At 37.5% G+C, this 23,986-nt stretch overlaps 1 protein-coding gene across 2 annotated transcripts in view; it reads left to right on the top strand.

Moving 5' to 3' along the window:
• Positions 1–23,986, top strand: part of NAV3 (neuron navigator 3) — a 284,264-nt gene that overhangs the window by 236,029 nt on the left and 24,249 nt on the right. For both annotated transcript variants that reach the window (XM_009284931.1, XM_009284930.2), the window contains exons 20-27: positions 123–175; positions 5,024–5,047; positions 7,377–7,454; positions 17,307–17,390; positions 19,220–19,331; positions 20,640–20,761; positions 21,356–21,376; positions 22,549–22,721. In XM_009284931.1, coding sequence (XP_009283206.1) covers positions 123–175; positions 5,024–5,047; positions 7,377–7,454; positions 17,307–17,390; positions 19,220–19,331; positions 20,640–20,761; positions 21,356–21,376; positions 22,549–22,721 — 667 coding nt within the window. The remainder of the gene's footprint in view (positions 1–122; positions 176–5,023; positions 5,048–7,376; positions 7,455–17,306; positions 17,391–19,219; positions 19,332–20,639; positions 20,762–21,355; positions 21,377–22,548; positions 22,722–23,986) is intronic.

Genomic DNA, 23,986 nt, shown 5'->3' with positions numbered 1-23,986 from the left:
AGGTCATAATTGTTCTTCATGGAAGATTGGTTCTCATTTTAAAAAGATGTTTAGTTATTGAGCTACGTGGGGGAAGTCTTATGCTTTCATCAATATTTCATGTTATTTTCCTTTTTTTAAAGTACATGGGTCCTCATTATCACTTGTCTCCAGCACATCCTCTCTCTACTCTACGGTGAGTATTAACATTTTAGAAAAAAGTTCTACCTGCCACTGTTCTTGTTCATTGTTCATGAAACTTTCAATGCTTTGAGGTTTAGGATGATTAAAATTGTACGGCAATAAAGCAGGAACATTTATTTTCAACTTCGGTATTACTGTCATGCTATTTTAGAATACATTATTTTCATCTTTTTATGTGATTTTAAGCTTAGAACTGCTTAAAATCACCTAGTGTATATTTTGAAAGCTAAAAAGAAGGTAATGGTCTGGGAGTCTCTCTTTAAGGGGGGTCCTTATGCTATTGCAGTTGCTAATTTTGAGTAGGTTTGCTTATTTTCAGCTAGTTTTCTAATTGCACAATTTACAAAGTGTTTTTGTCGTGTCACTGTTCGAGGTACACTTCTTGGAAAACACAACTTTGCTTCAGGGTAAGGGAGAGACAATTTGCAGTTTAAATGTCTACTGATCTTTGTTGCAAATGACAGTATTTAGATATTCTTTCCAAAGAGAAGGGTGTCTTTAAAAAAAAAAGATTAATCTTAGTTAGATTAATTAGATTGAGTAATAACTGTATTCTAGCTCAAGCAGAAGTTCTGGTTTTGATTTTTTTTCTCTATTTTACTGTTTTGGTAACTTTTTTGAGATCTTCTGCGTAAGTAGTTGCTTCCGTTTTTCTGCTAACAAGAAATCATCCATATGGGAGGAGTTAAACATGTTTGGACATTCCCTCGCTGATACACAGCAGTTGCTTTGCAACCTATTTGCTAACTACAATTACATGCTGTAGTAGCCCTTTTTCACGGGAGGGCAACCCACTTTATCTGCTTTCATACCATGCACTCATGAATAGTCTGTTTCCGTGTTTTCAGGTGTTGAATAGTGTCAGCTGACATCCTGGGAATGACATGGACTCCTCTACCCAGAGCCAACACCAGTTCTTGCCTGGGAATACCGAGCCCATGCAGTCTGATGCATTTGTGCCATTTGGTAGCCTTATCTCAAAGCTAAACTCATGTTAGCTTGGAAAGTAGGTTGCATCCATGCACAACGTCTACCACAATGGTGCCTCTCCTAGTTCCATTCAATCGTACAGGGGCATGTCTAAAACATCAGGTACACAGGCATTAGGTTTGTCCAGGCCTTAGCAGCAAGTTGCAAGCAATTCCTGTCCAGATCAGCCCCAAATTATTTTGGGGAGGTAGAATGTACATACAGACGGGCTGCACGTAAGGAATGACTAACATTCAAAGCAAAGCTTCTCACTTACGTTTTGGTAGTTGAAAATAGTTTTACTACTATTTCCCTGTCTATGAGACACTATGACCAATTTGCATGGGGGGGTGGGGTGTCCAAAATTATAAATAAATCCTTGATATCAAATTTTAGAAGAATGGTATGAAACCGATAGATGGTAAAAATCAAATTGCAACGTGACACAGGATGCATTCAGTATCCGGTCAGTCAGTAATTCTGAAATATCTCTGCTCTGATGTTGTGTATTGTAGCAAGGGTTTACTAATACTTTCTATTTATATATCCTGCTATCATTCAAGATTACAGAGTATCTTGGAAATATTACCTAATCCCCATGATATTAGAGAACAGTATTTTTCTTGCAAAACAAACTTTAAACTGTTTACCCAAGTTCATACTGTAAGCCAGTGGAATATCTTCTGAAATGTCTGACTGTGAATTTACATTGCAGCTAAGCCCCACTCCTTAAGTTATGGATTATGTAGACAAGATAATGGAAGTTATAGAAAAATCTGTAAAGGGCAAGAAAGGAATTAGTATGACAAAATTACTGGAGTTGACCTTTTAGGGATGCTTTTTGATGAGAATTTCTTCTGCTTGATCCCTCTCATCCTATGAAAAAAGTTTAAACTTTTCAGCAATTCATCAGAAGATGCTGCACAAGTGGAGTATAGAAACATGAAAGGCTGGCAATCAGTATCACATCAGCAGAAAGCAGAGAACAATGTTTCATTGTTCGATGATACAGTGCAGTGCCCCATTTCCTCCAGAAAGGGATAGCTTCACAGGGTTATGGCACACGTAACTCGCTTTCAGCTATTACTAGATTCAAGGAGTACAAGAGCTTTTTTACCTTACTTAAGCAGGCCAAAATCACTAAGCAGGAATTCCAAAGCAGCTGCCTTTCCATAAGTATCTCAATCAAATATATTTATCGGATTTCTCAAGCATTGCCTTAAGCCTTGGTGCTAGTGGTTTTCTGCAGCCTAATCACTGGAGAGATTCAGACAAAGTACTAAATAAAGATCAAGATCTTTATGTATTATTACCAAAGGATAGTTGAAAATCTTGACGTTATTCTCTGAAGATTGTTTGTTTGAGAATTAGAATAGGAGATTCAGCTGCCATTGCAATGAGTAAGTCCAATCAGACAGAAGTTCTGCATTCACTAGTATTTTCTGTATGTATTTTGCTTTCTTCTTGATTTGCATTTGGGTTTTCAGGACTTACTTGAATAGACCGGAAATCTAGCTTGTAGAGGTATGCATGTAGAGACGAACATTTGGTTTCACAGAAAAGTATGCCATGTAAGCAGACTTAGTACTGACTGTAGGGTTGAAATACTGATTCAGTTTTGGCAGTGAATATATCTAGCTCTCCGAGAAGTTGAAAAAGATGTGTGGTAGTGTAAATTATGATAGGTTGTCTCCAATTTTAATCTCCTCCTGCTCAGTAGGTGAGACACTGCAATTTGCACATGTTTAGTTAATAGCTATATTTCTCGCACTGGCTCTCAGCATTAGATACACTTAGAATCCCTAGACTTCATTAACTGTGCTAAGCCAAGCTCAAAGGAGATGTGTAAGGACATGTCATTTGTATGTTAATATTTTAAGTCTTCAAAAAAAAAAGAAAAAAATAATCCTTACAGGGATGGGGTGCATGGATATGATGGAGAAGTAGAGGGAGAAAAAAAATTATTTCCTTTTAGAGTCTTATGAATAATGACTGAGTGCTGGGTTACAATGGTATCAGCATGAACTCTTAAATAAAAACTGCTCAGATGTATTTGGTTGTCAGATTTTATTCTTTAAGTTGATAATATGCCCAGAATCCTGTTCTTTCTCTTTCATTTACTTATTCCACTGCCCACAAAAGTTGACTTGTGGGAACCACATCTCTGAACTCTAGGAGAGAGGCAACGCTTCCTTGTACAGTGAGGGAGTCATCTGGCAACAAGATGTAGCACTGCCTTCATCAGCGGGGGCTGGTGGTCTAGGGACGAGGGACCACATCCCCACATGGCAGTTTCAGGAAAAGGTCACCAACCCTAATTTTTTTTTTTTTTTTTCCTTTCTTGGCACAGTAGAATTCATAAGGGGACATGGTCTTTCTTGATCCCTTTGTGACTTTTCATGCACTACGTTTGAAGTAACAATAACGAGAAATTCAGTTTTTTCTGTAGGCAGATCTCCTTTTTGCGAACACAGATCAGAAAGTTAACATCAGTATGTGTGTCACATCAGTGCTGGCAAATAAAACAATCATTATACTAAATCATTCCCATGTAGTGATGTATCGGGTATTACAGTAGTTTCAGCCAAGAGCAGTTCTAAGTGTTGCACAGGGAAATATCATAGCATCGCAGCCTTTTTAGTAACTGTTAACAGATAAGTATGTATGGAAAGAGGCGTTTTCTAAAAGTCTTCTCCCCCTACACCAGGTAAAGTAAGGAAACATTTTTATAATAAATTACAATTGTAACAGCACAAAAATTGTGCTTAATACAGGCTTAAAAATCAGCTATATTAATTTGTAGTAACACAGATACTGCCTGATGTCAGGGAATCTTCTGAGGAACTCTTACCTTGGGTTTTCTTAGCTTTTCTAGTGTTATTTATAGCTAATTCTTCTACCCACATTTTCCTTTTACTCCTTACTTCTTTTCCAATGTTAGACTTACTTCTTTTCCAAAGTTAGACTGCTTCTCTGAACTTGGGCCGCCTCAGATCATGGGGTGGATTGATTTCCAGTACATTAACTGATTCTTATTTTATGTTACAAAAGGGTTCCTCTCTCATGGCACGCCATTCCTTTCCATTAGAATCCCACTGAAGCAAGATCTCTCTGTCCACAAATGCCTCCTAAATTAGACTACTCCCGTGCTTACAAATTTAATGACTTTCAAAGGTTTGCCTTGCAATTATTTAGTTTCTTAGCTTGTTGAAAAAGACTGCTGAGTAAATAGCATCATTATATGACACAATATATAACAATATGGAAAATATCTAAAATTATTGAATATTATTAGCAAGTTTAAGCTGAAACTTTAACATGCCTTGATAGCCCTTAATATTTTGGTCAGTACTCTGTATGGAAGAAATTATTTTAAAGTGCAGGTACCCCTCTCCCTTCACCTTCCCCCATACATACTTTACTGGTATGCTGCCAACTTCTCTTAGCAGGGATTAGTCTATTAGGAATATTGCTCAGTATACAGTAAAGCAAATGTAGTTCCAGGAGCCATAATAATCATTACGGTGTAAAAGTTTGCTGGTAACAGACTAAGGTCCATGCAGTGACAGCATAGCAAATTTTCTTTTGTATCTTAGAAATGTAGCTGCAGTTTCTGTAGTTCTGTTCCTGTTCTCCCTTTATCTACTGTTTCATGTTGTCAGTATGCTGGCAAACTCTTTGGGGTTTCAGCTGGAGCCTTGCCAAGTAAGTTGAAAAGAATTCCATTTATTGTTTTTACTGCATACCTTCCTTAAATGTAATAGATCCGTGAAACTATTCATTTCACTTCAGTGTAGCTGGCTTTTATTTTCTATTACCGCAATTATGTTGCAGTCTGTTTCTAAGCCATTTCTTCTTTGTTTCCTTCCAGGCAGAAGAAAAGGCACATTCAGAGGTAAAATCTTTTCTTCATTTCTGTAGTTGTGTATTGCATTATATTATTTTAAAGTTTATTGTTTATCTGCAATGGCTAAATTGCTGAGTCGCTGGGGAAAAGACACCCTGTGTCTTTGTACCTCATTTTGAGAAGAATTGGTAAAGAGCCGATGCAGCTTCTAGTGCACTAGAAGGTGTTTTTTTAGCATCGTGCTGAAGAATCCCTCCTGGCTGAGGTTCTGAAAAGGTGAAAAGAATCAATGAGAATCAGGCTTCTGAGTGGAGGAGTTGTGATACGTCTGATTTCAGACTTAATACCACTCTGTACTGGATCTAAGGGACTGTGCAATTCTAGGTAATGTGCTGCCTTTCAGGAGAAAAATACTTCAAATGTTCGCTTTGAACTTCTCTCCCTTACATTTTGCATTATATTAAATTTCTGAAGCTGACCACTTTGATGGATTTCATAGCAACGCGGATTGATTTCAGATATAAATCAAATCTGACATGGAAAACAGCTTCTTTCTCCTCACAGTGTATAAGAATGGGTGACAAGCCCAGGTCAGCAGCTGGATACAATTACAGCCTTTCTCAAAATGAAGTCCTGGTTGTATTAAAAGGGCATCAAGGAGTAGCAGCAATAAAATGCAGCACCAAGGGGTGCACTTCCACTTCACAGAGCCACATGCCTTCCAACTCCTGTGTTTATGCTGCTCCTACTTTTACTATTCTAATCAGAGAAAAAGTCAACTCAAAGATATTTTGAGGAAGTCGAACAAATAAACATATTCTTCCTTACTTGCCGCAGCATATTTCAATATAATTTCTACCTGAATTTTCTAAGCTCCTTTCTCTGAAAGTTAAAGCAAAGGAGCTGAAAAACATGCCATAGCTCAGTAGTGTAAATGACAATTGCTCATTTCATTGCCCTTTATATAGGGCTGTATACAGAAGTGAAACAACATTTCTTTCCTGTGTATTTCTACATGATGTTTTCTCAGTATCTAGGTCTCCTCTGTGAGGCTCTTGCAGGAGATGTTGCACAGCACTTCATGAGAACTACTTCTGTATAGTTGCAGGAATATGATGAAAGTGCAGCTTAAGCAGGAAGGTCAAATAATTGCTATTGAAAACCAAAGAGAAAACTTGGAAAAAGGAACGTAGCAGTCCAGGATGGAGAACAGCTCAATAATGTTTCCTTTGCTCTGAGCTAGCATAAATGACCTAGCTATTTTTCTATCACAGATGTACAGGAACTTGTTCATTCTTAACGCTTGTGCAATATTCCCTGTTGGCTTTCATGGGAGTCATAAAATTAAAGTACTGCAATAGTCTTTACTAGTGAATGTTACGTGCTCCCTTTCCTATGCTAGTTTTAGACATTTTACTTCTCTAGTCTGGAATAATTTCTTTTATGTCTGAGTATGAAAGGGGTTTCAAAGTGAAACTCCATGCTGTGCTTAAGTTCAGTGCAATGCCTGGAGTCCCTCTAAGATCTCAAATAGGGTTAAATGAGCTTAAAATGATGTGCAAGCTTCATGCTAGATATCTATCCTACCTGAAATGTAAACAGATATTTTTCTTAAGGATTCTGTTTTTCATTAAAGGATACAGGAGCCTTGAATTAGGTATATTTTCATGTCAAGAGTCACATTTAAAGCTACATATTTTTAAGTTGGCCAGCAAGTTTTTGAAAGATATATAAGGTTTAAAGAGGCTGCATGTTTGAATCTCTGGGACTGTAGGAAATATTGTATTAGAGAAAAAAAAAATATTACTATACCTCATCTAACTTTAGACATCCACGAAGCAAAAAGCTGTGTCTGAGGTAGTCATCGAAGCCTTCTTCATGCCAGGCAGCAAGGGAGTACTTTTTGGCAGTTCATCTGAGTCTAATGTAGACATTTAACATATGTTGGTTGCATCATGTCTACAGTCAGGCAAAGTGAACCTCACTCAAATTCTTTCATGTTTCATAATCTCAGATCTCATCCAGGGCTGCTATCCTTGATTGCACTAAGGCTATGTTTGGAACTTACGGAATTTGATAAAAACCCATGGTATTTACATGTGCAAACAGCGGATTGTACATATGAAGTAATTAAGCATTTGCCTGTATGTGCTCCCTTAACTGGGATCCTAGCTCATCCACTGGTTAAGTGCAAGAAAACAGCTGGAGCAGCACTAAGTGCCAACTCCTAATAATTTGTATTTCTGAATAGTTCTGAGATTAAAATGTGAAACTAAGATACTGTAAACCTATTAGTGATCCCTTAGGAAAACAAAAAAAAAACCACAACAGAAGGTAATTGCTGAAATGCTGACAGCAGTCTTTTTTTTTAATCTAGCAAATTCAGAAACTACGGAGAGAGCTGGTTGCATCACAAGAGAAAGTTGCTACCCTTACATCTCAGCTTTCAGCAAATGTAAGTATTTTTGCTTGTGATCATAAACAATATCAGAGAATACATTATCAAATTGGCTACTGGCTCTTACTCAATTCAAGTACCAACACGTGGTCTGGAAAACTTTTACTATTTATTTATTTATTTTGGTGTTTTTCAAATTAATTATTTCATTAAGTGTCTGTACTGCCTCAGCTTCAAGCAGAAGAAATCTTGTAATAAACACAGTGGAAATAGAAATGAGAGTTTCCACACTTTGGAGGTGACAACAGTCCTATCCAGTTCAGTTTCACTCTTTCTTCAGAATCAATTAAAAAAAAAGCCCAAAAGTAAGGAGACACAACCAAAGAAAGGGCATGAATTGCAAAAAATTCTGACAGAATTCATTATAGTTTCATTTCACAAATATAAGCCCTGCAAAACACAGATAGATGTGGAGGGAAGAACAGTATAGAATTGTATATAGAATTCGTATGCTGCAATAACTATGCTGTTATGTAACCAATGGAAACTGGGCTATTTCACAGAGAGCTCCCTGGTGTTCCTTCCAATTGTCATACACTGGTAATATGAGTTATTGAACATGTTATCAGAAAATAATGCCGGATAGGGAATGTGAGCTACAATCCTGTCTGGTTACTGTGGTTTCAGATGAAGTTACCAGATAGTTACTGAACAATCTGTTGTACAGTGATTTTTAAATGCAATTCAGGAGATAACTATAGTTACCATTCCCAAGGAAAGCTGAGATGCAGTTGCCAGAGAGTATCATTTTACATTTCAGGAAAGGAGCTTCCTGATGTCTTGGGCAACCTATAAAGTGCCTTTCTTCAAAATGTAGATGTGCTGAGTATTTAGATCTATAAATACTGCCATTATTTTCAAGAAATTATTTCAGATGGTGAAGTAGTACTGTGTTCATGTTGTGGGAAAATAATCTCTTGCTGTGTGAAAGCTACTTGTTCTCTTAGGACTGCCACACGTGAAAATGTGGAAGAGCTACCCTTAGCACTTTCTGCTCTGTTCAGGTGGCTGCAGAACACATGTGGGTGTTGGTACCGCTATAGCAGTATGGGTTGCCAGTCTGTCCTGAGTTCTGAGAATGAACTAGTGAAACAGACAATATTGGAGTCCTGCAATGTTTGTAAATTCAAAAGCTAGATTCTGGGTTGGGTTATTCATTCGGGAAGTTATAGCCAGCATGCCTATCCTTAGTATGGGGTTCTATCTGTCATGTATTTTAGACACTGATCTTCATCTTTGCCAGATTGGGCAATTCTTCACTCACCCATCCTGAGAGCAACAAACTAAAACCAACACCAAGAGGTCAGAAGAGCTAAGCCAGCATGCCTCGGGTAGTCGTGTTTGCTAACAAGTCCGTTGTTCTCTGCAGGGCACTTTTCTTTCCACCCAAAACGCAGGGCTGCAGCAGCTCTGCCTTGCAGTGGGGAGCACAGGGAGGTGGGGCTGTGGCTGGGCTTGCAAGACAGCACAATCAGAGACATCCCCACATCCACTCTGAGTGCCCTGCTAATGCCCACGCAGCAGCAGCTGGTGTTATCCAGAAGAGTTAGCTTGATTCCTGCAAGCACCTGATCTAGTGAAAGATGTCCCTGCCCACAGCCGGGGGGTTAGACTATTGTTTGCCTGTGGTGGGCCTGTGCTCAGGTGCCTGTACTAGAGCTGGTGTGGGAGCCCTTCTGATGGGGATAACTCGGGCTCTTGGTACCATGCCTCACTTTACTCTCTGGGCAGAAAAACAGTTTGCCCTTCTCTCCTTCCACTAGTTCTGAACAGAAAGCACCAGCATATTCCTTCTTGCTGATGTGTTGAAAGGTGACTCTCTTTAGTCTCCATCCTTTTCCAGTCATCCCAGCAATGCTGTAGCCTATAATACAGTAACAAGTGCAATAGAGTGAGGATGGCAGGGCATTCTCCCCTGCAGCTGAAGCAATGAGGCCACTGTTCGGTTCGTTTGGGCCAATTGCATCCAATTTGTCCCCAGTGTTAGTTAGAAGTCATTGCCTATGTCTCTGGTCAGTATTCATTAGCGTGGAGTAAACACCATTCAGTCTGGTGTCTAATAACATTGCCCATTCCAGACAAGTTTTCAAAGTCAGCTCCAAGTTACAATTAGATTTGGTCCATATTTCAAAGAAAGTGAGTCAACCTAAAAATGGGTTGGCTTGGTTTTCACTCAAACTAATTCTGCTGCGTGGGTGAGAAATAAGTTGGGTTTAATCTGTTTAATTCATGTTGAGTTGGTTGGGGATCTGGTCCTATGTACTGCCTCTGGGCTTCTGAACACCTAATAAGAATACCCATAGCTTTTCTACTGATCTAATTGGAGGGGTAACATTTTCAACAGGACAGTTAAAAAATATATACATGTGCATCTGTTTTTGCCTATCCAGAAGTACCACGTTTGTAAACCTGTATGTGCTTGTATGCATATATATATATATGCACACACACTGTATGTTGTATAAAGGTTCATTTAATCACGTTCTTTTGACTGTCACCCACTTTCTAATCCATCTCCATGGAGACAGTCTTTAAACTCTAAACCTATGAGCAACCCTAAAGCTGATCCTTTTAGCACATGGGGTTTTTAAATGGTACCAGAGAAATCTTTCCTTTTTCCAAATCCCCAACATGTGGAATTTCCCTCAAAATTAAACTTGTCAGGAGCATGAAACTTAGAGGCTTCAAATTCTCCAGGCATGAACAAGGGCTTTAGACACCTTCACGATGAAAACAATCTTAAAAGAAAAGTAGATATTACTAGTTATTATAAGTAATTTTTTGGGGGGATGCTGTAATAAGGTATGTACTTTACAAAACTAAAAACTGAAAAGTATTTCACAATAAGCCTGGTTCTAAGTTCTTTCTCTGCTGTTTCTGGTACAGAAGATGTAAAGCATAAAAAAAAAAACCCACTGCCACATAAATCCAAAGAATCAAAAGAGACCCCTTAAAGATGTGTTAGTACTAATTCTGTTTAAGAACTTTATGTAAATAAATTCTACGAAGTATCACTTAAACATCAGGAGTAAAATCCAGCTTGAAAACAGAGTGTATATACAACCTTTTAATTGTGATATGGCCTCTGAAATTTAGTCTAATTACAGAACTGATATTTATGTGCCAGTGATTATATACTTTTCATAAAAATTCTGAGAGTAACTAACAAATGCTTTAATTTGACAAACTTATGACAGACCCAGGTGGGCTTCTAATTTTCATGAACTTGTACTTTCTTAGCAATGCTTTACTTGCATGTATTCGTTTATCATTTATCTCCTAATCTAAGACACATACGTCACCAGCCCCTGGCATTTAAGGAAGAAATAGTCCTAATCACAAAAGCTGGAATTTATCCTCAGAGAAGAAATCAAAAGCATGTTTTGTTCTCTAAATGGATACTACCACTGTGACCCTCATTTTGAGTCACATTTGCACTCCAGTAGGCTAAAACCTGAATGAGCAATAAGTCTAATGCAGAAAAAAGTTTGGTCACTCGGCCTCTGTCTCTGTACTTACATCCATCTCTGGCAGGCAGAGACCTGTATGACCAGAGTATCTTCTGCGGTGCCTTTGCTGACCAGAAAATTACTCAGTCATTTCTGATGCCTTTTCTATAAATGCAATCATCTTAGCTCCCCCAAATTTCCATACTTGCAGTGTCTGAAAATGGGCAGCACTTTTTTCCTCGCTGTAGTCTGGAGAAGGAAACTACTAATAGCCAGAAATCTTGTTCCCTCACAGTTCCTGTCAGGCTTGAATTTGTTGTTACCACCTCCCTTTGTAGAACTGAGCAAAAGTATTGTATGCGAGTGAAAAAAAGAGCATCTTATCCATCTCATTTCAACGCTATTCATGTCTGTCTTTGCTTCACCACAAAAGACTGTTGGTGACAGTAGTACATGTGTCATTAAAAGACTGTCAGGCTGAAATTTGACCTATTTCATCAAGCCTTTGCTTGATGTATTATTTTATATCAAAACCTGTCAATTGGAAGTTACAGCATTTCTCAGGCATTTTGGAAACATCTGCGAAGACTTTTCTTATTTGGTTTCATTTATTATTCAGGTTTTGTTGGCTGGACTCAAGTACTATGCTTGATTTCAGCAGTTTATTTCATTTGATTAACCCCAAAGTGTTTTGCCTGCATATGATTGAATTCAAGCAGGGTCCAGCTGTTGTTTGGATGCTTAATTTACAGGTTTTTTTCTGAGATTCTGGCTTTTCCCCTGGTGCCTGTTTTGATGTTGCTGAAGGGCAAATCTCAATACTAATTAAGAAGGGGCCTGCTTTCAGTGCAGAAAGTGTCCAACCAGCAGACTTCCTACGTGACTGACAAGGGCTCAAATTCCAGCGAGCAGCCTGAACCCAGCCTGTTTGGAGGCACTTTGATCAGTGCTTTGTACTGTATAAAGCTGAAGGGTGCATGCTTGCAAACTGTAGTAGACCCAGGATGCCAGTAGAAAGCGGAGGGGGTTCTCTGGCTAATACTCTTGTTTGGCCAGCTCTGAACCACTATCCTACAGCCAAACAACAAGATAATAGCAGGCGACGAACAGAAAAGGTCACCAGATGTACAGTTGCTTCTTGCAATCAGCCCGATCCCTTCTGGCCTCTCACACCTCCTTTCATTCAGCCGTGTCAGGTGGGAGGAAATTTATTTATTTACGTTTGTTTTATAAACCTGAACACCGCAGGTCAAATCGCAAAGTGTGTCAGCAGATAGTCTTTGGATATGCCAATGTCATGTTCAGGATGGGCTGTAAACCTAAGAGCTGAGGTGTTTGGGGTTTGGCTGGCTGGGATCGTTTGCTAAGAAGGAAATGTTTAAAATCAAATCTGTCATCTTAGCACTGAAGTCATTCCCTGAGCATATATCTCTTTGGCTATTTCCAATGAGAATTTCACATGTTAATAGAAGTCAAAATTAATCTGTATGTGATGGGTCTACAGATTAAGAGCTGTACATCATCTTCGTATCTAATATGTAGATCATGTTAAAAATGGGTATATTTTGCTGTAGGCATACTTCCAGTAATGCCCAGTTACTTAACTCTAATTCCAGTATATCTATTTCCAACTACAAATGCTGCATTCAGTTGTGAAGGTATATTTTTACTTTAGAATAAGTGTTATTTAAAGCATGTGCAGTATTCAGGCTATTTTGTATGTTATTCAAATGAGTCAGGCTTGAATTTGTTGTTACCACCTCCCTTTGTAGAACTGAGCAAAAGTATTGTATGCGAGTGAAAAAAAGAGCATCTTATCCATCTCATTTCAACGCTATTCATGTCTGTCTTTGCTTCACCACAAAAGACTGTTGGTGACAGTAGTACATGTGTCATTAAAAGACTGTCAGGCTGAAATTTGACCTATTTCATCAAGCCTTTGCTTGATGTATTATTTTATATCAAAATCTGTCAATTGGAAGTTACAGCATTTCTCAGGCATTTTGGAAACATCTGCGAAGACTTTTCTTATTTGGTTTCATTTATTATTCAGGTTTTGTTGGCTGGACTCAAGTACTATGCTTGATTTCAGCAGTTTATTTCATTTGATTAACCCCAAAGTGTTTTGCCTGCATATGATTGAATTCAAGCAGGGTCCAGCTGTTGTTTGGATGCTTAATTTACAGGTTTTTTTCTGAGATTCTGGCTTTTCCCCTGGTGCCTGTTTTGATGTTGCTGAAGGGCAAATCTCAATACTAATTAAGAAGGGGCCTGCTTTCAGTGCAGAAAGTGTCCAACCAGCAGACTTCCTACGTGACTGACAAGGGCTCAAATTCCAGCGAGCAGCCTGAACCCAGCCTGTTTGGAGGCACTTTGATCAGTGCTTTGTACTGTATAAAGCTGAAGGGTGCATGCTTGCAAACTGTAGTAGACCCAGGATGCCAGTAGAAAGCGGAGGGGGTTCTCTGGCTAATACTCTTGTTTGGCCAGCTCTGAACCACTATCCTACAGCCAAACAACAAGATAATAGCAGGCGACGAACAGAAAAGGTCACCAGATGTACAGTTGCTTCTTGCAATCAGCCCGATCCCTTCTGGCCTCTCACACCTCCTTTCATTCAGCCGTGTCAGGTGGGAGGAAATTTATTTATTTACGTTTGTTTTATAAACCTGAACACCGCAGGTCAAATCGCAAAGTGTGTCAGCAGATAGTCTTTGGATATGCCAATGTCATGTTCAGGATGGGCTGTAAACCTAAGAGCTGAGGTGTTTGGGGTTTGGCTGGCTGGGATCGTTTGCTAAGAAGGAAATGTTTAAAATCAAATCTGTCATCTTAGCACTGAAGTCATTCCCTGAGCATATATCTCTTTGGCTATTTCCAATGAGAATTTCACATGTTAATAGAAGTCAAAATTAATCTGTATGTGATGGGTCTACAGATTAAGAGCTGTACATCATCTTCGTATCTAATATGTAGATCATGTTAAAAATGGGTATATTTTGCTGTAGGCATACTTCCAGTAATGCCCAGTTACTTAACTCTAATTCCAGTATATCTATTTCCAACTACAAATGCTGCATTCAGTTGTGAAGGTATATTTTTACTTTAGAATAAGTGTTATTTAAAGCATGTGCAGTATTCAGGCTATTTTGTATGTTATTCAAATGATATATGCCATGAATGAAACTACTGAATCTAACACAGAGATTTCTAAGGTGTGAGGGATTGGCTGTAAATTTAAAAAAAAATTCTATTCCTAAATATTTTTATGAGAATGAAAGAATGGATCCTTTTGGATAAAGTGAATAATACTCAGAAACTGAGGATTACCAATCCAATCAAAATCAATTACCAAATTTATAAGTACAAAAGAAGTTTCTAGTTAGAATTTGTAATTATTAATAAGCATTTTTAAAGTCACAGTTACTTCTTTCTATTTGTTTCAATTGTTTTCTTTTCTGAATTATTTTGCATTTAACTGTTTAAATGCAAAGTCTGATCTTAAATGGGAATGTATATGTACATATGTTTTATGCATAATTCCACACACTTATAAATATACTGATAAATTAGTCTTTTTCAAACTAACTTTTCTTATTTTGTTACATAGTATTTCTTTTGGGACAAATCTGCATAAGATTTCAACAAGTAGGAGTTCTCTGGATTGCTGAATAAATAAACACTTGCTGCCATGGGGGAAGGCAGCACAGTTTATTACTCTGAATGTAAAATTAATACTTTGTATTTCATAGAAGAGTGTTTTGTTGTAAGAAACATTTAAAGTAATGAACAACGCGATTGAAGTTTTTTTCTTGAATAGTTTTCAGTTGATGGATCTTTAAATTATCTTTCTTTATTAGTAGCAAATCAAGACCTGATAGCCTTTATCTCAAATGGGTTATGAAGGATCCATCGTCTTGATCCAATTACATTTATGATGCAAAAATTTTAGTGTGTACTCCAAGAAGGTAATGTACTCTATTACAGGCTGAATTTTAGTAGGAATCCATAGCTGTGACATGGCTATCTTTCTCTAAAGACTATCAGACAATAACTTAATAGTTTCAGTGACCTTTGATGACATTTTTAATGATGCTTTTTAGTTCTTAATTTTTCCTGTGAGTCCCTTAATTTTTCCCATAAGTTCCTTGTGGTTTATTCATGTACAATATAAGCTGAAGTTGTAGCTATGGAACAGGAAAATACTTTGCACAAATATGCGTAGTTAGGTACCAAAGAACTGTGATTATCACAGTCGAATTGTGAGAAACAGACAAAAGCAATGCACAATTAAGTAAATGATTCCTCTTTTCAAACCCTCGGTCCCCATTGTTATTCTCATGTTAAAGCAGAACCGCGGGCCATCAGCCAAGCCATAGATTTTTTATGAGGCAGGGAACAGAGAGCTCCATTAGTTTCCTGTTAAACACATGTAATGAAGAGACATTTGGCTATAATTCTGTGGTAGTGCATCTACTTTGTCTCTGTTCTGGGTCAGTGGTCATCATCTTTGGAATTAAAACACCATAAATTAGTCTGGATATTTTTAATATGTAGCTAATTATTAAAGTGAACAGTAAGTTTAAAAACTAGTTACTTTTATCTTCTCAGAGGAATAGAATAGTGAAAACAACTGAAGGCTGTAGTTTCCAAACTAGCTAGAATAACTTTATATCAATTGACAGGTTTCAGAGGCGCATGTGACACACATTCCAAGTTCATTTTATTTAAACTTATAACTTCAAGAATATAGCCTGTTATAAATGTTACAGTAGGAATATACACAATTACTAATTAATCTTTAAGGAATTGCATATGTATCTAGTCCCATGTTTATCAAAAGTTAGTCCCTGGGGTATGTGTCCTTCACCAAAAGAATTATCCCTGAGGCACCCCTGCAGATGCAGAAAGCAGGTGGATTGACCGCTACCTCCATAAGAAACTAAATAAATTATTTGCTAATATAATTTACAAGGAGTAAACTTGTAATAAGGTTAATAAGCATAAAATAAGGAGTTTACAAGATACTGAAATGTTTGTAGCAATCCGAAATGATTTACAAAACACAAAAGCCACTTATCAGTATAACAGCTCTGAAGTGGAGACACAGAAGTGGGCCACTATTATATATATGTTAATCTTTTTTTATTTGAGGAATAATACACAGAGCAAGGTGGCAAGAAGCTCTTTTCCTTCTCCTAAAGTGCGTAACAGAATCCTTTTTGGACTATGTCTTTTTCTGATTATATCTCAGATTCAGTACAACCACATACATTTGAACAATTTCAACTATGCTTGTACAGGCATGCAAATCTGTAAGTGAAAAATTTGCCAGGCACTTTGTGTGCCTGTACTGGTACAAAAAAAAATAAATTTTCTCGGTGAGGAAGCTCAGTTAATCCATTTGTGCATATAAATATGTTGTTTGTGAGTTATATTTCCAAGTGTATTGTAGTGCGTACATTTGAAAACTTTGCCTATTACCACTTTTGAGACGGTAAAGGGAAAATAAGTATTTCCTTCTGTTTTTACTATTTGGTGTTGTGAGAGGAATGGAGGGAATTTTATGGAATTTCACAAAAATTAAATTCTTACTTTCCTTGGGCTTAGCTTGCTGGTTTCTTTATGACCACTTGTCCTTCTTTGCCTACAAAGCTTGATGTCAGTCAGAACCAATGAAGAGTTGATGTATTGTTTGTATAAATTTTGCTTGCATAGAGTATAGGGTGAATGTTGTTAGAAAACAAAATGAAGCTTTAATTTTTAAAAATCTTTTAATCAGTTTCAACTTTATTGCTTTTCTTATTGAGAAGTAGGACTTCCAATTTTCAAGATTGTTTTTTATATATACATTTGTACACATGTAAATATTTGTTTTATATAAGTTCTTTATTACTTTTATACACACAACACATACACATATATATAATCAATATAAGATGAATAGACTAAGTAACGACCTTTTATAAAACTAACTGTGATATTTTTTATTTGATTCTCAGGATTCTTCTGGAGTGTTTTATTTGTGAGGTTAAAACTTACCTTTTAAGAAAGTACTTGAATTCCCATGTTGAAGTGTTAGTAATTGCAAATAATTGTTCCTGGACTTCTCTTTGGGAGCAGACTTCTTTTGGCCAGTAAACTCAAAGCACGGCATTAAATCCATAATTCATTTCCAGGCAGAGATACCTGAGCTAATCTCCTTGGGGGCTAAAGAAGCCTGAGGAACACTGGGCTCGCTTGACTGCTTCACCTGTCCAACTTAGCTCAGTCTGAGTTTAAAACTAATAGAAAAGAGCTGGAGAAGATGAGCTTGGAGGGATAAAATATTTTTAAAAAACAAATAGATCTGGGAAAATTGTCGCATTGTCACGACAAATGTCTTCTGTTTCTTTCACAGGCTCATCTAGTAGCAGCTTTCGAAAAAAGCTTGGGAAATATGACCGGCCGATTGCAAAGTCTAACAATGACAGCTGAACAAAAGGTACGTTTACCAAAGCAGATGCTTTAATGTGGAAAACAGTCAGCAGATTATATTAGAGTTTTGTTTAAAAAACACTGAAAGGAAACAGGGACAGCTGTGACAATAAGACAGACAGATCTTTCTTTAGTGGCTGTTGCGATCAAATCTTCATAAAGCTCCAGGAGAATTAAACTGTGCAGCATCAGGTTTACCCAGACAATATCATAGAATAGTTTGAAGATAAAATCTTTCGTTGCCAGATTTTAATTAAAACATATGCGACTCTAGGTTTAATCCATACTGAAAGATCCTGTAACAATGAGTGATCATAACCTGCTGGAGTGCTTCATTCCAGCCTGCCAATGTTGTCAGAATAATAGAATTATGGGAAGGGAAGAACTTTAAGTGGAGAAAAAAGACTCCATTCAGAGTGCTAATGCAGGTTGGGTATCCTATTCATGAGGAAACAGTTATTGTTTTCACTGTTCTGTTTTGACTATTGGGGGAAAAAATCTAAACCTGATAGGTAGTAAATTTAATGTGAGCCTCTGTACCAAGCTCAGGATTAAGAGGCTGCTTAGCACCTTCCAGGATTGAACTTCTGCAACTTTCTGCCCTCATTCATTTTGAGCAGTATCCTATAAACAGAAAGGCCTCACTGAGCCAAACTGTGAAAGAAACTCTATATCAGTGTGCTATTAGTCACCACTGGAATCAGTGTAGCTGTCTATAAAAATAACATTTCACAGTCTGGTTGAGCAACAACAGATGAAATATGGTGAGACTCATTGTGAACTGGATAGAAAATATTTGTATTGCTTGCTTTTTTTCATCTTACACAAAAAAACCACAGTGGAATTTTCTTAAAATCCAAACTTCTGACTATTTTACAAAGTATGATTTCCCTCAGAAGGTTTTCTTTCCAGAAGAGGTTAAGCGGTGACATTGAAACAGATCATCTCCAAGCTTCTTTCCTAAAAGATTTGGAACATGTTCTTTTCCTTCTTTTCTTTTCTCTATTGTTGATGTTAAATTCCTTTAATCCTCATTATATAAATACAGGATGGAAGGCCAGGTTTAACGCAGCAGTAACAAAAGCTATTTTTTAATTAAAATTGGCTGTGCATTCTAATACAGAACTTCCTGCACTCAAATGGAGTAATTTATCTTCAATTCGCAGGACAGTTGCTATTAAACAGGGTTTTTAAATTGAATTATTATTTAGCAAGTTAAGTCTTTCGAAAAATACGCAAATTCAGGTTGAGATTCATCCATTAAACAGTAGCCTGTAACAAAAGCTATTTTTTAATTAAAATTGGCTGTGCATTCTAATACAGAACTTCCTGCACTCAAATGGAGTAATTTATCTTCAATTCGCAGGACAGTTGCTATTAAACAGGGTTTTTAAATTGAATTATTATTTAGCAAGTTAAGTCTTTCGAAAAATACGCAAATTCAGGTTGAGATTCATCCATTAAACAGTAGCCTCACATATTATGGCATGTAATTCAAATGCTTTTATTGTCTTTCACAATGAAATTGTTGGATTTCTCTTAACTTTATAATGGATATTCAATTGAGACCCTTTTTAGATTAGTCTTTATTAAAAATGTTTTGTTCACCTTAAAAATATCGTGAACACTTTATATAGAATAAATGCAAAAGGATATGTCAGTTGAGTTTAATATCTTTGGAGAGAAACTATGCATTCTACTTAGTTGTTGCCCTTATGTTCACCCAAGCAGTCCCATGAACTTCAGTTTGACCACTCTTATCTTGTCATTTTTTTTAGCTTAGACAAACATTGTTCTTGTGCCATATATTTTGGGCTCTCTTTGCTCTTCCCACAGGAATCTGAGCTTATAGAGCTAAGGGAAACCATTGAAATGCTGAAAGCCCAGAATTCTGCTGCACAAGCTGCTATTCAAGGAGCCTTGAACGGTCCTGATCATACCCACAAAGGTATGTTTTTGTCGCTATTAAAATAAATGCAGAGTTTCTCCCCGGAAAAAAAACTAAGTCACTACTTTTCTGTTATTTTGGGGACTCTGTTGCAAGGGCAAGCACATTCTGCAGCGCATAGTAGGCATACTTGTGGTATTTCCAGAGCTGGAAACCTTGCATGCGCTTCCTGTTTGCCACGGAGTTAGTTCTTGGAGCCTTGTCTTCTCAGAACTGGGTGGCCAGGAATTGATTACTGGGTGTCAAGAGTTAGCCCCGTTGCTGCAGTCGTGTACTGAAGTACGCCCAAGACACTAGTGAAGTCCTGTGGCTAAACTTGGTTATACCTTGGAAATGCAGTGTAAGATGTAGCTCTGAAAATTGCTGTACTCATTGTTAAGAGATGGACTGACAACAGCTCAGCTCCTTCACGAGGTGCTAAATCAGTGCAGGAAAGCAGGCGTTTTAAATTCTGAATTAATTTCTCGTTGCAGTTAGGCAGACATCACATGATAAATATATACTTCAAAAGTGCCTGTTGATAAGCAACAGCAAAGGAATTACTTGAAGAAAAAAAAAGATAGCAGCATTCATTTTTGAGAGTGTCATTGATCTTTCTTTAAAGAGGTCATTATTTAGATGTTTGCCCTAAGGTCATTTCATTGCATGATTTGAGTATAGCAAAGCTAACTTCTAGGAAGTAAAAAATAATCTAAAAAGTAATTTCCCTTGGTATTAGTGGGTATGTTCTCCAAGAATATTTTCCAGTGATTAAGATAAAGTTATCAGAGACTTTTAAGAAATTGAAACTCAAAAGCCTCACCAACCATTTCTAATACTCTCCACTTCTTGGTTATTTTGTTTCATTTATTTTTAATGAACTCCTGCCTGCTTATTTCAATCATGGTGTATTAGAAGGTAGCATTTGAACACTGATTAGGCCTGCTACAAGTTAAGTAGTCCCTATACTCCTCAGAAAAAGAACTGTAGTACATGTGATAGTAATAAGTCAAGTAATCCATCTGTAACAGAAACTGCTTAGCTATGAGGTTACGCCTGTGTAGATTGCTGTGTGGGATCGTCGCCTTCATGCCAATAAGACCTCAGTTTGGAGAAGCTCCTAAATGTTAGCCTAATTGTATGCATCCCCATTGACCCCCATGTGGTTTCTCACAGGCTGCAATAGCTTGAATCCAAGCCACTGCCAGGATCAATGCCATTTATGTTCATTTAGGCTCCCTTTGAGGAGGAAGATACTACATAAATACAAGAATGATTATTGTATTGAAACAGAGACAGATGGATTTCACAGTATTTTCTTTTCTTTAGATTTACGTATAAGGCGGCAACATTCTTCAGAAAGTGTTTCCAGCATCAACAGCGCTACAAGCCATTCAAGCATTGGCAGCGGTAATGATGCTGACTCCAAGAAAAAGAAAAAGAAAAACTGGGTAAGTACTCAGCAGGTTTAAACCTATCTTTTAACTATTATGTCGTTTCCTAGTGCCTGAGTAGCATAATGGCCCATTTCATCTACAATATTCTTGTCGGGCCAGACGGATACAAAGCAATTCACGTGTATCCATACTGTGACACTACCAGCAAACTAAAAAGTGTTGAATATCAGCGGAGAATTATTTGCATAAGTCAGGATAATTTAAAAACAAACAAACAAACAAACAAAAAAACCCTGTTGTGGCCAAAACCATCTCTGGGCCACATTGAAACCCTGTTTGATTTTTCTTCAGTCGGAGTTTGATTCAAAGGCTTGACTCCAATATGTTACCAGCTATGAAGGGAGTTGAAATCTGTTAATAATTCTCATGTAAAAGTAGTACGGTGTTTAAAGAAATTAAGATGCTTCTCAACTGGAACACACAAATACCACAGAGTGCTAAGGGTTTAATCAAATACTTTCAGTAAATAATTGGGAAATATGTTTTTGTTGTTTTAAAAATATTACCTGCATAAACATTTGTTTTAAAATACTGATCAGCCTTCATTCCCTTGATTTGTAATTCCACACTCTTTCATGTTTCTGCAAGGTGAACTCTAGAGGAAGTGAGGTGAATATAAACCATGGAAAATTTGGCATGCATCTATAAAGAACCCTATCTTGGCATGATTGCTATTTATTTTGGCAGTAGGCTTTTATACCTTCTGAAAACAGATTATCCTGTATGTCTTCTCAGTTTGTCTCTATTCATTTTAATCTCAAAGTACAGACTATAGAAAGGGGGAGTGTAGCCAAAATCCATTTCTTTCTCTTTAGATATCATGAGCTGGAAAGGACTTAAATAATGTTTCTCTGATCAGTGGTCACACTCCCCACTCTCCAATTATATCATGAAAATAAAACGTTTGAAGACCTCATTTTTTATAGAGGAACCAGCTTGTCTCTGAGTTCTATACAATTTTAATCAGAACAACTTTCTGAAAATAGAAAAAAAAAACAACTATATTTTTCCGAAGATGAACAACTGTATTTAGACAAAGGTATCAATGAATGGGCTAGTTAAAATTCACTGCAGACAAAACTGTTGTCATCTTGGCTCCTGAAATAAATGGCTCTTTGGCTATTCTGTCCCTTTTCGTTACTGGATAAGAGCTTCTAGAGGGAATAGGCAATGCTTGTACGTTCAGAGATCTTACTATTCTAAAGGAAACTGCAGCATAGAGTATATACCTTTCAGCTAACATTCCTCTCAGCAGTACAACCAAGCAAGCCTCATGTCCCAGCTTAAATCCTCTCGCTTGTGATCCAAACCATAGCATTTGCATAGTTTGGCCATTCAAATTTTTAACAGGGGAAGTAAATTGGCAAACCCAGTAAATTGGACTGCTTTTTTTTTATTTCAGCATTTAGTAACAGCAGGTTCTGCCTGTACCTGGATGTAAAGTGGTTATTTAAAGCCAGCCCTTGAAGGGAATGCCATGGGAATGGGATTCCACTGGGGCTTAATGGTTTTAAATGAGCACCCCTCTCCCATAGTCATACCACTTGGTCCTGCACTTTTTCCATAGCATTACGTTTGCGCTGCGCTGGATTAATAAAGTCAAAACAAAGCACTGTATCATGTTTTTAGAGATACTGTGTTGCATATGTTAATACCTTGCTTCTGTATACTGACCTCAGGCAGTGGCTAGGATGGCATCTGCAAACTAACTCTTCGAAACATGAGCTGCACACAAATTGCCGTGATGAGGAAAATAATCTTGTTCTGTATTTGTTTTCCAGCTAAGAAGCTCTTTCAAACAGGCCTTTGGAAAGAAGAAGTCCACCAAGCCTCCTTCCTCACATTCGGACATAGAAGAGCTGACAGACTCCTCTCTTCCTTCATCACCCAAATTGCCCCACAGCTCAGGAGAGTGTGGGGCAACATCAATGAAACCATCACAGTCAGCATCTGCGTAAGTCTCTCTCTTGGCAAACCTTTCTTCCCAAATGGGATGGACTGTGAAACAGACCTCCTCAAGTGTGGCCATTTGCAGTTCAGAAACCATTGCCAACAGCCGTGATCTTTTAATCTCGTGCTCCATCCATTTGCCAGATTTCTCGTGAGCTTCACTCCATTTACACACTACTTTTCCAGCAGTTAAAAACCCACCCCCCCCAGCCGTGATCTTTTAATCTCGTGCTCCATCCATTTGCCAGATTTCTCGTGAGCTTCACTCCATTTACACACTACTTTTCCAGCAGCTCTTTCTTAGGTCATTCACTTCTCCTTTCATAGCCTTTACCCAAAATCATCTAGCAGTACAAACTTCTTTCCAAATGTATATCCAAAAGCTTATGTTGTGCTCTCCCTGCACCATTTAACAACTTTATCATATCCACTTAGTGAAGGCCAAATGCTACAGTTCCCTTTCTTCATGACATACTAAAAATGTCTTTTTATTTTCCAGGTAGCTGTGAATTTTTATAAGATACTCATCCCTTCTGTTATTACTTTCTCTACTTTGTAGCTACTAATTTATATATTTTTTAATCTATTTCCCCTCTTTTTTCAGCTTGGATTTTTTTTCACAATTTTACTTTTTATTTTTTATTCAAATCACCATCTTTACGATGTCAGGGCTGAGAACAAGTCATCAGTCAAAAGCTGTCCCATTTCTTCTTTATTTTTTGGATGTCTAATATATTCTTCTTACGGAGTTCTCAGCTCCCATTCATATTCTTCTAACTAATTTTTTTTCATTCTGATAAACTCATAACTTCTTCCAATTTGGAGAAATCAGCCTCTTTGAACCAACAAGTGCATACTACTGATGCCAGCCTTGCTTTCCTTGTCCTAATTGAGAATAATCAGGTCACAACTACTCTTCCTTCAAGCGCCCAGGAAATTCTAGTCTCGTGACTGATTACTGAGCTTTAGAATAGAATTTCCCTGTGTTAGGTAGGTACCTTTTACGATTAACTTTTTATAGACTCTAATGATTTTTATATACTAGATTTAGGAGTTCAACAGCAAATATTCCCACAAAAGAAACCCCTCCACAATAAGTGTTTTTCTTTCCTCGCATTCCGTACAGACTAGTGAGGAGTAACTCATCTAGATCTCTAGTTCTGTTGAGCGTTTTATAGGAAGCTCATACTTTTATGGTTTCAGGTATATGTATGTTTTGGGAGAAGATTTTCTACATGTTTGGGACCCTTGGGTCTGATTTGTTATCAA

This window comes from Aptenodytes forsteri, unplaced genomic scaffold (genome assembly GCF_000699145.1).
Source record: "Aptenodytes forsteri isolate BGI_AS27 unplaced genomic scaffold, ASM69914v1 Scaffold71, whole genome shotgun sequence".
In the NCBI taxonomy this organism is placed as follows: domain Eukaryota; kingdom Metazoa; phylum Chordata; class Aves; order Sphenisciformes; family Spheniscidae; genus Aptenodytes; species Aptenodytes forsteri.
The sequence above is the reverse complement of the archived record's forward strand: the minus strand, read 5'-3'. Positions and strand labels throughout refer to the sequence as shown.